Source organism: Pterocles gutturalis, unplaced genomic scaffold, assembly GCF_000699245.1.
Source record: "Pterocles gutturalis isolate BGI_N339 unplaced genomic scaffold, ASM69924v1 scaffold32405, whole genome shotgun sequence".
In the NCBI taxonomy this organism is placed as follows: Eukaryota; Metazoa; Chordata; class Aves; order Pterocliformes; family Pteroclidae; genus Pterocles; species Pterocles gutturalis.
The window spans coordinates 29,007-42,295 of record NW_010147036.1 but is presented as its reverse complement, the minus strand read 5'-3'; the positions used below and the strand labels follow the sequence as shown (position 1 = coordinate 42,295).

At 34.1% G+C, this 13,289-nt stretch overlaps 1 protein-coding gene across 1 annotated transcript in view; it reads left to right on the top strand.

Annotated features, from left to right (window-relative positions):
* The window catches only part of CFAP54 (cilia and flagella associated 54), a gene marked incomplete at both ends in the record, with an annotated part of 75,593 nt that overhangs the window by 33,615 nt on the left and 28,689 nt on the right, over positions 1 to 13,289 (top strand). Inside the window, 7 exons of the mRNA XM_010085934.1 lie at positions 1,366 to 1,419; positions 2,802 to 3,018; positions 3,389 to 3,483; positions 5,044 to 5,213; positions 10,019 to 10,121; positions 11,541 to 11,679; positions 12,642 to 12,799. Coding sequence (XP_010084236.1) covers positions 1,366 to 1,419; positions 2,802 to 3,018; positions 3,389 to 3,483; positions 5,044 to 5,213; positions 10,019 to 10,121; positions 11,541 to 11,679; positions 12,642 to 12,799 — 936 coding nt within the window. The remainder of the gene's footprint in view (positions 1 to 1,365; positions 1,420 to 2,801; positions 3,019 to 3,388; positions 3,484 to 5,043; positions 5,214 to 10,018; positions 10,122 to 11,540; positions 11,680 to 12,641; positions 12,800 to 13,289) is intronic.

The window sequence follows — 13,289 nt, the reverse complement described above, 5'->3', positions numbered from 1 at the left end:
TTTTCATGGAGTGGAGTGATAGGACAAGGGGTAATGGTTTTAAGCTGAAAAAGGGTAGATTTAGATTAGATATTAGGAAGAAATTTTTCACTGTGAGGGTGGTGAGGCACTGGAACAGGTTGCCCAGGGAAGTTGTGGATGCCCCATCCCTGGAAGTGTTCAAGGCCAGGCTGGATGAGGCTTTGAGCAACCTGGTCTAGTGGAGGGTGTCCCTGCCCATGGCAGGGGGGTTGGAACTCGATGATCTTTAAATTCCCTTCCAACCCAAACCATTCTATGATTCTATGATTCTATAAAGTGTTATCAGCATCCTCACTGGAGGTGGTTCTGCAAAGCTTCCCTGTTCATGGCTACAGTAAGGAATGGATTTACTCCTTACTGATGCAAGCCAGGTTAAAAAGCATCTTTAAGTCCTTTCCTTAATTTGTATGGTGTCTGAAGAGCTCACAATGTTAGGATGAAATCTGGTTCATTTGTCACATGTCTTTTTCTACCTGGGTTCACAGGTGAGTGTTTGTGTGAACAGCAGAGGAGGTTCAGCACTGGGTCTCTGGTTAGGGTGTGATGCATGTAGAAGCTAAGTGCTTGTTGGACTTTTGCACAGCTCCCAGAATAAGAAGGGCCCATGTTCCAGGGAATGACATAGATGATAGAGGGCTACATCTGGAGTAGAGAAGTTAATAAAAGAGTTGATAAAAACCGCATAGAACCCAAGCGACAGTCGTGTGTAGAGCTCTCAGTTATGACAAAGGCTGGAAATTATGTTTACCTCTGCCTTTTTCCTTCCCCTCAGTAGACTGATTTGTCTCCTGGTGAAAAGGTAAAGGGTTTTAAAGAAAGGACTAGAATTAGGATTAGGGTTCAGAAAATTGAAGTACATATGAATGAAGAAATTGTCGTTTTTAGAGCCCTCAAGGAGGCTGAGGTCTCAGGTTCATCTTGACCTGTAGTTCTTTTTTTCATTCCATTCACAGATCTGTGCTCTGGTGAATAGCAGAGGAGGCATGTGCTAAGTCGAGTTAGGATTGGGATTCAGAAATATAAAGAACATAAAGGCAATTGATGGTTGGTGTCTATAGAGCTCCTAGAATTTGAAAAAGGATTTTTCTTGGTTTATACCTTTTTGTCCCCTTGCTTCAGGTTGCAGAATCCTGGTGAATGGTATAGGCGGTGTACGAATAGTTCTGGGTCTCGGGTTATGGTTCCAAAATGTAAAGCCCATAAAAGCCCAATAATTGTTGGTATTTTCAGAGCCCTCAAAGTATAGATGGAAATGCACTACACTTGTCCAGTGCTCTGCTAACTCACTTATTTTATGCTCGTGTTGTAACACATTACTTATTTTTGGTTTTGTCCATTTTACAGCCCTTACAGGAATTTGACTCCTCAAAATCTCTCCTGACTGTTACAAATTTACAGGTAAAAAAAAGTCTGAAAGAGCTAAAAATTTTATGGAAGACATAAATATTTATTTCTCTGGCATTAGTTAGAGATTATTTGGTTCAGAAAATATACTTGTTATTAGTAAAAACCAGCAGATAGAAAACATTCTCCTCAACAGTTGACCATTTCCAAAATGTTAAATGTTATGGCTGACATCTCAAGGGAGAGGCAAGTACCTTTATCAGCATTTTTCAGATGGGAGATCTAATATGTACAAATCTGTGACTTGTCTATGCAAAGCATACTAGTAGAATTATTCAGGTTTTGTCATGGTATGTAGGGTCTGATGTTTCTTCTGCTAAAATATTAAGAACATCAGTGATCTAGCTTTATAATTTGTATCAATCAGAGCTGTCTTCATAGATTTGTCCTCAATTAAGTTTAGGGTTGAAGTCCATTTCTGAAGGGAAAAAAAGGTGAATCTGTAAACCAGTTAATGAACAGTCATTTCTCATTTTAGTTAAAACTACATGTCCATCAATGACTTTTATTTTGGTTTTCAATTTTAATAATACTCTTATATTTGCCTTGTCACAGATCCATTGAGCCAGGAGGGGTAAATGTTAGCAGAGTGTAGAAAAGAACCTGTACCTTAAAACCAAACTGATAAAGTACAAAACCCCCACAATTTCCTTCACTTTTCTCTCTTTTGTTTACAGGAAGCTTGTGTGTCTCCTACAACAGTCAATATTAGAAGACAGAAATGACATCTGCCTTGACAGCTTTTGATCTCACTAGTTTCAGATTTATTTTGAAGTTGTGCTTTATCTTGAGCTTTATAGTCTATATGGGGCTCTTATTGGTCTCATGATTTTGCAAAGCTGTGTAGACTTTAAACTTCTAAATTTATTAATCTAAAGTGAGAATATTAAACTCAAGATAAAACAAGAATGCTATCATGAATAACAAAATGTTTCTATGAAATAAGCTAGAATGGTCTGACACAACAATTTTTTTCTTGCTCAGTCTTTCTCGTTAGAGTAAATTGTAACAACAGACTTTCCTTCGAGTTGAGATTTCTGAACTACAGATTTAGCTACATATTCTTTGTGACCACCTTAGCTCAAAGAGTGCTATGGACAAGGCAGAAGACTTAGGACCCACACAGAGTAATAGCTATAACTTCATAGATGCACCTTCTACTAGAAAACTGATCATTGAGGCTGTAGCAAGTGCTACTAAGGTGTGAATTAAGTTTGGAAAGGAAAACAGCAACTCATCCATAATGACTAAGAGCATATTAGTAATATTATTAATGTTAATTGTTGATAAGTATAATTATTAATAAAAGCAGAATATGCCCTGAACAAGAAAAATTTTAAATATGTCATTTCAAATAGTCCCAATTGTTCTTGTAGGTACTGGAAGACATATTTAATTGGAGTCTGTCTTTAACAATGGTGCCACTGTGCAACCAACAAACTATGAATAAATTAACCTTAGCCAAAATGCATTTCATCATTTGCCTTTCTGCCACAATAAATAATATACCTGAAAAAGTGGAAAAGCACATCTATTCTGTTGATAACAACAGCTTGATGGAGACAAGCAGAATTACAGCATCAAATGTAAAAGGTAATTATAGGAGTGGTGGAAAAGTTCATTTATTCTGCAACTTGTTTCAAGCATAGTTTTTCCACTTTTAACTGCATATGCATTAAGGTGTCATAGTATAAACAATATTCATATTAAACATTGCTGGAAAAATCAGTCATTATTGAAATAATAAGCATTAAGATTTTTCAAGATTTTCTTAGCTAATATCTCTAATATTATTAGAGCTTCCATTCCATTCCATTATTAGAGTATTTCATTCTTCTCTCTTATTTTGATACTGAAAGTCCCGATTGGAAATACAGAAAAAGGAGGCATATTTTTCAAATTACTGAGAATGCTTTGGTTCTGCTTCTGCTATCTGAAATTTCATTTGAAATGTATTTGACAGTTGATGCTGATAAGAATTCAAGACAACAGGAACAAAGAGGCACAATGGTGCAGCTCGTTGACTGCAAAGATGAATTAAATATGGCCATGCTGAAGGTAATTTTGATTTTTAGGGAAAACAAGCTTAAGAAACTGCAGATTGTTCCCAAAACATTGCTAATGCTTTCAATGTAACAGAAATGCTTATGGGAGGATGGCATGAATAAGGGGACTAGAAATTTCTGTTTCTAATCTGATTGTAATCTTACTGGCCATATATGAAGTCTTGGCGGTTTGGTGCACTTTTTCAAATATTCTGGTTTATGCTATATAAATGTCCATGGCAAATATTGTCACAATCAGATCTTGGTATGACTGTTTCAGCAACACGGGTAAAGACTGAATGGGATTCCAAGGATAAAATCCTCCTGTCAGAGGTGATGCCTGTAGAGCATGTCAGAAACTCTTTGATGGGGTAGTATCCTCTACAAATAAATGGAAAGTCATTCTCTACCATATGTGAAATGTCTCAAATTTTTTCATGTTCCTCTTTCTGATACTTAATTTTGGAAAAAAATATACCACAGCTTGTTAGCTTCTTTGTTTAAAGGGCTTTTTTTGGTTTGTTTGTTTTTGGGTTTAGTTTTTGTTTCATTTTGTTTAATTGTAAATGTCATGTTTGCCAGTTGCACATCACAAAAAGACCAAAACTGAGGGCTGACATATTCCTCTTTCGGGAGGATCTTCCACTTTGGAAGTATCTACTTTTGGCCATTGTTACAAACAAAGTAATGTACAAAATACATCTGGAAAAATGGAGGATGATTTTGTACAGCAATTGGTGTATGCCATACACTAGAAACTGGAAAGTTTTGGTATAGCTTGAAAATAACTCTAAAACAGCATCTTGAAAATAGCTGAAATAGAAATGTTAAATTAATTCAAATGGGGCATGTTTAAGAGGCTTAATATATTTCTTACCCTTCTAATCTTTCTTTAACCATTCTACTCTTTTATGTTTTTAAGTAGAGCTCTGAATTAATTGAGGAACTGTCAGAAAAAGATATTGGATGATACAAACCTTTGAATTGTTTTTTGAATTCTGCTGAAAGCTCTGCAATTGAGATTTAATTTAAAATTAAGTTTATTTTAGATTTGTTTTTCACAGCTTCTTACAGCTTTGTCAGAAATACTGTAAATTACAATTGAACTTTCAGGATACACACTGCACTCAAGGCTCTGTTGAAGTATAGATAGAAAAGAATATAATACTTCTTGCAACATCTTTAATATTGTATCTTAATATTGTATTTTATTGTTTAAAATTACTAAGCATAGTAAGAAGTATAGTTTAAAATGATCAAGTATAGCTATAAGATAGAGATAGGAATGAAAAATTATTGAGTAATATTGCTAAGCCATAAAATATGAAGTTAAGCACAAATTGCAATAGTACAGGCACAGTTAAGGTGTTGCTACTTTCAACACATTCAATCTGTAAACCTGAAAAAAGCAAAATTAACCCCCCTGCTATTTATAGAAAAGGCATATTGTGTTCAAGTTGGTTTCTTTTAGGTTGCAGTGACAGTAGGCTATAACAGAATGAAATACTTCTTAAGAATTTTTTTATTTCTTTCATTATTTTTTGAAATCATACAATGCTATGTTCTTCTCTAGGGGATTTTATTGACAGAAGCTGAAGAAATTCTTAGCCGTCTTGTGCAGAGCATACAGGACAAATATGATGGGGAGATATCTCAGTGTTCTGCTGAAGATTTAGAGACTCTTATTGAGGCCAAACTTCAGCTTGCTGCTATTTCTCAGCAAAGGCATCAAGCAGCTTTCAGGTAAGTAGTATCATGAACAACCTTATGTTGCACAGCCTTAACTACAGAAGATTAAAAAAAATTTTCCAGCAATTTCTTTCAATCATTTATGTCTACATTAATACCCTAAATTTTAGTAACCAGCCATAAAAACCCCACTAGAATATCTACAAATGCAAGTTATACTGTCATTTCATTTTTTATTATTGCTTTATTTTACTTTTTAATAGAACTTTTTGTGATACAGTGTTCTACAAAATCAAAGAAAGCTGCACTGTTCACTGTTTTTGTTAAAGTCCAGATATGTGAGGTCATGCATCTTTTATAATTTTAAAGTGTGCAGCAGAGCACTAGTGTTATCTCTGAACTATTGAATTCTAGTTTGTTCTAGAATGCCCTGTGTTACTGTCCTAAAAGAACGTTTCCTCTTGATGTACTTATTTCTATCAAATTAAAATGCTAAAATTATATTTTAAAAATTAATTTGATTAAGAAGCATTGATGTAATCTTTAACATATTAGAACAGATTTTGGTAGGCATTAATTGTATTGTTCATGACAGTGTGTAAAATACTGTTGTATTTACATGATCTGCCAGATGTGTTCTCCAAAGTATAACTTCCAAATTCTGTGATTTTTTTGAGGTCCTGATTTCTTTTGGACAGCTTCATGAAATTATAGTTGTGCTGTTCTTTGAATGTAGGGGGCACACAGAGATATATTAACACTTTGTAGATGTTAAATTCTGAACATTGTTTTAGTTTTTAGCTAGGAGGATTCTTCTGTTTCCCTGTAATTTTAAATTAATTTGTATAAGAAGGATAATAGTTTAACAGTGCATCATTTTAGTAGTGTCAAGGTCTTTTTATCTTATCTTTTTTTATCTAATTTTTTCTTACGTTGAAAAATCTTTGAGGGTACAGATTGTTAAATAGAGATGCAGCATATAGAGGTGCAGCACTATCACTTGTCGGACCATATGGCGATTAGGTAGAATGTGATCAGTATTTATGACTTTCCTTAGTTCAAGTTTGACTAAACACACCAAAGTTATTGCAGTGAATCTTACATTACAGTAAGCACCAAAAAAAAAGCAAAATTAAATTTTTTTATTGTTGCAATACTGGTGAAGATCAATGTAACACTCTTGCTGATTAAATGGTAAGGGATTGAGGTGGCCCACAGATAAAACCAGTCTTAAGAGTTTTTTTTCCTTTTTACCCAATTAACAAAAAATAAATGTTTTCTTCTATGTCAGAGGCAAACTCTCTTCTTTCTCCTAGCTGCATTAGGTGAATAAACAAACCTCCAAATCAGATAGCCTTTAAATAATACAATTCCTTTTTAGCTGCTATGGTACAGCAATAAAAAAATATTATTATCAAGGACAGGAGCTTCACAGTGTAGTATAGACTAGTGAACTGAAAACAGTAAGAGTACTGCAACATGGTCTTTCACCCAGATTTTGTTTATTTTATTTTAAAAGACAGAAGTTTCCCAAAAGCTCAGATATTAGGACTGTAATAATTTAGGAGTAATGTTGTTAGTGAAGATGGGAAGTAAGAACTTGCAGGCTATTTGTGGACATTTCTTATAATGAAATATTAATCTTTTTCAGTGCCTTTAGAATTAGATTAATTTACCATAAATTTGTCAAAGAGAAAACAACAAATCACTGGACAGTGACCTCATTGTGCTTTTAAGTGCCATGTGGAGTTTATAAAATTATCATATTAGTAACTAAGGACCAGTACACAGACTTATGAAATATCCTGTGCACACGCCTGGTTTAGCTTGATACTAGGCTTGGTAAAACTGGTACTAGCAGAGTTCTGACCCAGAGTTCCTCACCCTGATAAACTGGTTCCAGTATGCAAGCCATTTTCAGTGCAGGACCCTTCTTTTTGACATGCAGTTATATCCTAGAGCGTAGTTGCTCTCTTGGCTTATAATTTGTCTCAGATTGAAGAAACTTTTTTAGAGTATCAAGGGTTCCAGTGGATGTCAAGCATTTTATGGATAATTTTTGGGATTCTCAAATTTTTGATAGGTGTTTAATGTGCCTCATATATTGATTGTGGTCAGACAGCAGGAGAAAAACTCCCACCAACAAACAAAGCAAGGGTTTGAGTTTTTTTTTAACCTATTTTACAATTTTATTGCACTGCCATCCATGGAAACTGCTGATTTATCTGCCTCAGATACAAATGAAACATTCCTTCAGACAGCTCAATGTTTCCTGCCTGCCAGCCTAGAAATCAAACTTTGCATGATATTACAGAAATTCATCATTTTTTTCCTTTAGCAAAATGACTTAGTGGTGAAATTGTTGTAGTCAGCTGTACTTTCCTATTTTGATCATCTTGTCACTTTCTGATTCAGCTGATAAAAGGATGTGTATTTTGTCAAGGGAAATATATAGACGCATCACTCTTGTTGACAGCAGAAGAGGGTCACAAAAATTTCATCAAGGGAAGCTTCTACATTACAGCCTCTGTCTTGCAAAAAGTTTATGCCTCAGAATAGGATTATGTATAGGACTAATTCCATTGATCGCAAGGAGACTACTTACATGGTGTCTCCCCTAAGTATGTGAGGTTTCTAATTACCCAAATATGTGCTTGACTGCTTGTGTGAATACATTACTGCTTAAAACAATACATATATGAATCTTTGGGCCTGTGGTCTACATTTTATTCATGAAATTTATATGGCCTCATTTTCAGAATTGCTAAATGTTAACTGGAGGCATTGGTGCTCAGGAGGTTAGATTAATATTCGTTTAAAGTCTGTGTGTACTTTTGGGTGCTGCACCTTCTCCAAACTATTTGAGAAATACTAGCCGTTGCATCTCAAACAATGCTTTGAAAAATGGCAGGTTTTGCAGTTATTTTAACTTTGATTTCAGGGGAAAACTCTTCTCAATAACAAGAAAGAAAAGCAGTTGGGATATTTCATTGCATTATCCTTACTGTCTGTTTTGATTTTATAAGCAAATTCTGTTTCATCTTTTCCATTATTAGAGAGGTTATCTTCAAATTCAACATTGATTTATTCTGCTTTCATTTTGTTGAATAAAACTGAGGTAAAGGGATGATGAAGGAGATTCATAAGGATTGAATTCTGAGAACTGAAAGGCAAGATATTAACAGTTTTGGTTCTCATTGTTACTTTGGGGTCTATTTGTGCTGAATTGGTGTAATCCATCCAGGTCTGCATCACAAAAACAGCAAGCAGGATAGAATCAGAAATGACAGGAAGACTTTAACTACCTTCTTATCTCTGGAGGTTATCCATCCTGTGGTTAGATACTTGTTGTCAGAATAATGTGAGTAATTTCAGAGTAGTGCAGCTCTTGTTCTGACTTCTTTGTGCATGAATCAAGAGCTTTTCCTTTATGACAGTTAATCTAGAACTTCTCAAAAGTAGTACGTTCACATAGAGCCTGAATCTTTCTTGCATTAAAAGCTCTTTACAGTGTTCTGGCAGTGTAAAAAGGACTTAAGGTGTTCATAAATTATGTTTTTTCTTTTGCTTCATAGCAGCCAGTCTCTATGTAAAACGAGTCTCTCTATGTAAAAAGACAGCATAGATGAGAATTTTGGTTATACATTTTTAACAATTAACTTGCAGAAAAATATTTAACAGATGAGCTAGCGATACCATCGGGTACTTTTGCATCATTAGGAAAAGATGTTTCAGTGGGTAGAGAATAAGTAGAATGCTAAAAAAAAAAAACAACCAACAAACCCCCCAAAATGTTTTAGAAAAGAGGTAGGAAAGTAGAGATTTACAGATGTAGGGGAAAATGTACAATTAGAGGTGGAAAACTAATACCATGAGACATAGTCTTGGCAGTTCTCAGAATATTTTGATTAGTGTGTTCTTTGGGTAATAAATCCTGTTGTGAGAAAGATCTTCCTACAGTGTTGGTTTTTCAAGTGTCCTCGTATCATAAAAATAATTGTATTCACAAAGTCTGCTGTTACAGATATATGTTTTTATAGATGTAATGGAAACTGAACAGTGTATCTGAAAGCTTTAAAAAGACAGCCTAAAAAGGAAAAAAAAAACCCTGTAGTTAATATTTTAAGAAACCTGACAATATTTTGGGATCCCAACTCACAATTATTTGAAATGTGGGGTTAAATGCTTTACAAGTCCTCATGGTGTCTGTATCTTTCCAGATACTCTTTGGAGTGAGCTCCAGAAAAGGATTTGTGATTGGGGTGGGGGGCAGCAGACTCAATGTCACATGATTGCTTACAAGGTTTTGCCAGGGTGGCAACTGGGTCAATTTTTGGTTGATGGTGTTTACTAATATCCTGTGAGTATTTGGTCATGTGGATTTAACAAAAAGATTAACATATCTGGAAAGGTTTTTAAGGAGGAAGGTATTTTCTTACCTCTCTAGTTGTGGATGAGATACAGAACTCTGCTAATATATTTTGTCATTTTCAGTATTTTTACGTCTTCTAATTTGTAAAAGCCCATCCCTGAAGACAGATATGTCTAACTGAAAGTTATAGTGGAGTTCTGTTTTGATTGCTCCAACAGAATGTGATCTATCTTGGCTTAGCCATTATTATCAGGTTACATCTGTTATTGGCAAAACTTTTTCTTGTACTGCTGTTTTCTTGTTTTCGTACTGCAGTGCCTACAAATTCAGAATATACTGAGTGCACTTTTTTTGTTCTTCTGAAGCAAAAAATGATAACTGCTGATACGCGTACCTGATGTAGTCAGAAATGAAGTATCTATTATAATAAAAGCATAAAATGGCAAACAGAATTAGTATTTTTTAATAATATTGTTCTGTATCACAGCATTGCTTTGGCTTTCTCTGCAATTCAACTTCTCCAAGATGCAAACATTTTTAGGATGGAAATGACACATTTTCAAGAAGAAAATGATGGAAGGGAATGTTCGGTATGCATGGATTTTTGTTTTAAAATATTGTTTCTTAGTATATGAAGCCTTGTATTAAATGTTGAGTGATTTTCAGAATACTAGAACATAGCAGTCATCTGTATTACATGGTTACCATTAACCTGGGCAGAAAAAGACGTATGACATGCTTCAGTTACCTGCTTCCCTATAGGATATTCAGTATGTCTATAATCATAATTTTAATTTGTATGTGGTTAGGAATAACAGTTTTTATTTGTATACTCTCAAATGCCAGCATTGAAAATCCCCTTTTGTTTAAAAAAAACAAAAGCAAACAGAAAGTGGAAAAAATAGCTATCAGGTGAAAATCTTTTATTATTCAGCTCAGATATTTTAGATTTTTTGATTGAAAACCTACTTCAGAGTATCCTCTTTCAAATTGCCAAACAGACCAGTTCACATCGTTATTATGTTCCAAATTTAGCAAGATTTCAGCTGACTTCTGTTGTCTAACACATAGGGATACTGACCTATTCTTTGGAAAGCCAATGTACAAAACCTGTTGGTAATACACCACAGAGCCCACAGTAAGTCAAACTGACTCACATAGACAGGGCAACTGAGCAGAAAAGACAGACGTTGTAACACACCTAGCTAGACTGGACTTTCTTGCATGCACTGTAATTATTCTCTGTGTTGCATATCAGGGTCTTCTGTCTTTCAGCACTTGCTCCTACATTTTCTTCAAACAGCCCTATAGTCAATTTTTTTTCCTCATTTGCATCAATACAAGTCATTCATGATGATTTTTTGTATAAGTAAAACACAGGTGGTGCCGTGTCCATTTATTGCTTGTTGGAACAAATATTTAGAATGTGGACTGTAGAATTTTAGTAATAAAAGACTGTTTATAATATGTAAAGATGGCACAGAGAGTTGAGAATTCTCCCAAACACTTCCAGTGCTATATTACATTAATACTTGTTTCTAATCACCAGAAAGCTAAAAACTAGAAATAAAAAAAAAAATAATTCTTTCTAATCACTAATGAGGTACCAGAACTTGTTATTGATCTTGCTCTACAATGAGACTTTTATGGGCCTTACAGTTTTGTGTAATGTTCCTGTTTGAGAGGAATAAATTCCAAACTGTTAGAATTATTCTCCGTGACACATACAGAATATGGATACATAGGTAAACTCTCCCATAAAAGCTGGTTTAATTTTAATTTGTTACAATGCTTTTTTTTCCTACAGATTAAAAGTTAAATAATAAATGGACCCCTGTTACTAAAGAAATTTATATCTACCCTTCACATAAACTCATGGTTATAATTGTTATTATTTGTGATATAGCTGTATTAATTTGATTTATTTTAGACTGATGCTGCCCTGTTGCTTTGTTTGTAGTATAGTTGACTCAGAAAGTAAAATTTCTCTTGATTTTGGAAATTATTAGGACTCTTATGTTGAAGACGCTCGAGTGCCTCACAGTATAACAGCTCAAGATCATATGACTTTACATCTGTGGCTAAGGTGTCGTACAATGTTAGTGACGGCTCTAGTAACACAGATACAAGGCGTTGGTGATATGGAAGGTATTACCTTTTTTGGTTTAGAATTTTGAAGTATAATGGAGTGAGCCTATTCAGACACAATTCTTATTAATAAATAAGAAGTATTAACATTAATTCTGGGGCAATGTTATCACTGAGCAATTACTTGCATTACATTAATCCAATGCAATAAGGAAAAGATATTTATGAGTATAAACTCTTCCTAGAGCTTGTAAACACAAACCATTATATGAATGTTCATTTAATTATCATTATCTTTTGATAAATCACCTGTGTGTGAAAGAGCTTCAAATATTGTACTGTTATTACGTTAAATAAGTATGCTTGTTATACAAAACATTGTTGCGACATACCTCTGGCTTTAAATGTCTCAAAAGTTTGTTTCACTTTTTATACTCCAATAAATGAAATGTTCCTATATATCTCCTAAAAATGTTCCAGATTCTTTTTTTTTTTAAAAAAGAATTTAAGTGAGATACTGCAAAATACATTTATTGCAGTTTGATTATGAATAAAATGTTTTTCATTCTTCTATGAAGTTAGTAAAAACTATGAAGCTCACTTAAGTAACAAAATCACAGTCTAGGTCTGCAGCCAAACTCTTATTTAATGTCTTCAGGATAATTCCTGTGAAGACCATAACTATTTTGGAATGATAACTAAGATCAGTTTTTTGAATGTGTAGAATGTGTCTTACAGGTGAGAATGACATCTGATCTGCAAAATCTAATTATTTATGCTGGTGGCTTACATATAAAGAATGTATTTGGATGAACTTAAGCCAAGTGCAGTTTAAAAACTAAGTGGTTTTTCTTTCTTTTGAAAGTAAATTTGTCACAGAATCAATGAAATGGTAAATGTGGAATCTATAATGTCAGATGTTCTGTACTTTTTAGTGTGGAAGTGACTTCCTAAGAATGGTCGAAGACATGGGAAAGTATTTTCTTCTGTATTTTTACTATTCATTTATTCTCTTCTTTTAGAAAATGATGTGTCTGAACGCAGAAGTGTGATAAAAGAAGTAATACAAGAGGCAGAAGCCTTTGGTGATACTGAGACTCAGGCTGAAATTATGGTGCAAGCTGCTATTCTTGACCTGCAAGAAAAATGTCCTGTGGCAGGCATTAAACTTCTTTTGCAGGTTTGAGCACAAAGGAGAAACTGTTCACTTTTTGTTGATGCATTTTTTATGTAGTCAGAACAGCTGATGCCAGCATTAAATAAGCTTGAAATAGTGCTTTAAAAATATTTTTTTTTCACTTTGTGTTATTTGTCCTCATAAATAGACAGCAAAAGTAGTAACTTCTTTGGTTTATGTTGTTTATGTCCAAACAGAATATCATCAGTTTACTCCAAGAGGATACATTTATTTCCCCTCCAGCTTCTTTGACTCTTGTGAAAAGTATGCTTCTGCTGGCAGACATACTAAGACTGAGAACAGTAGAGGATACAGAACATTGCTTTTCTACAGTGGAACCATTAAACTTACTAATTTTGGCACATGAGCTTACCATTAAAGCAGTAAGTATATGTTGGTGACATATACAGCATTTGCAAATCCTTCCAATAATCTTAATTCATCTATTCTGGAAGCTATTTTAATAATTTATTAAAAATGGCTATTCCTATTA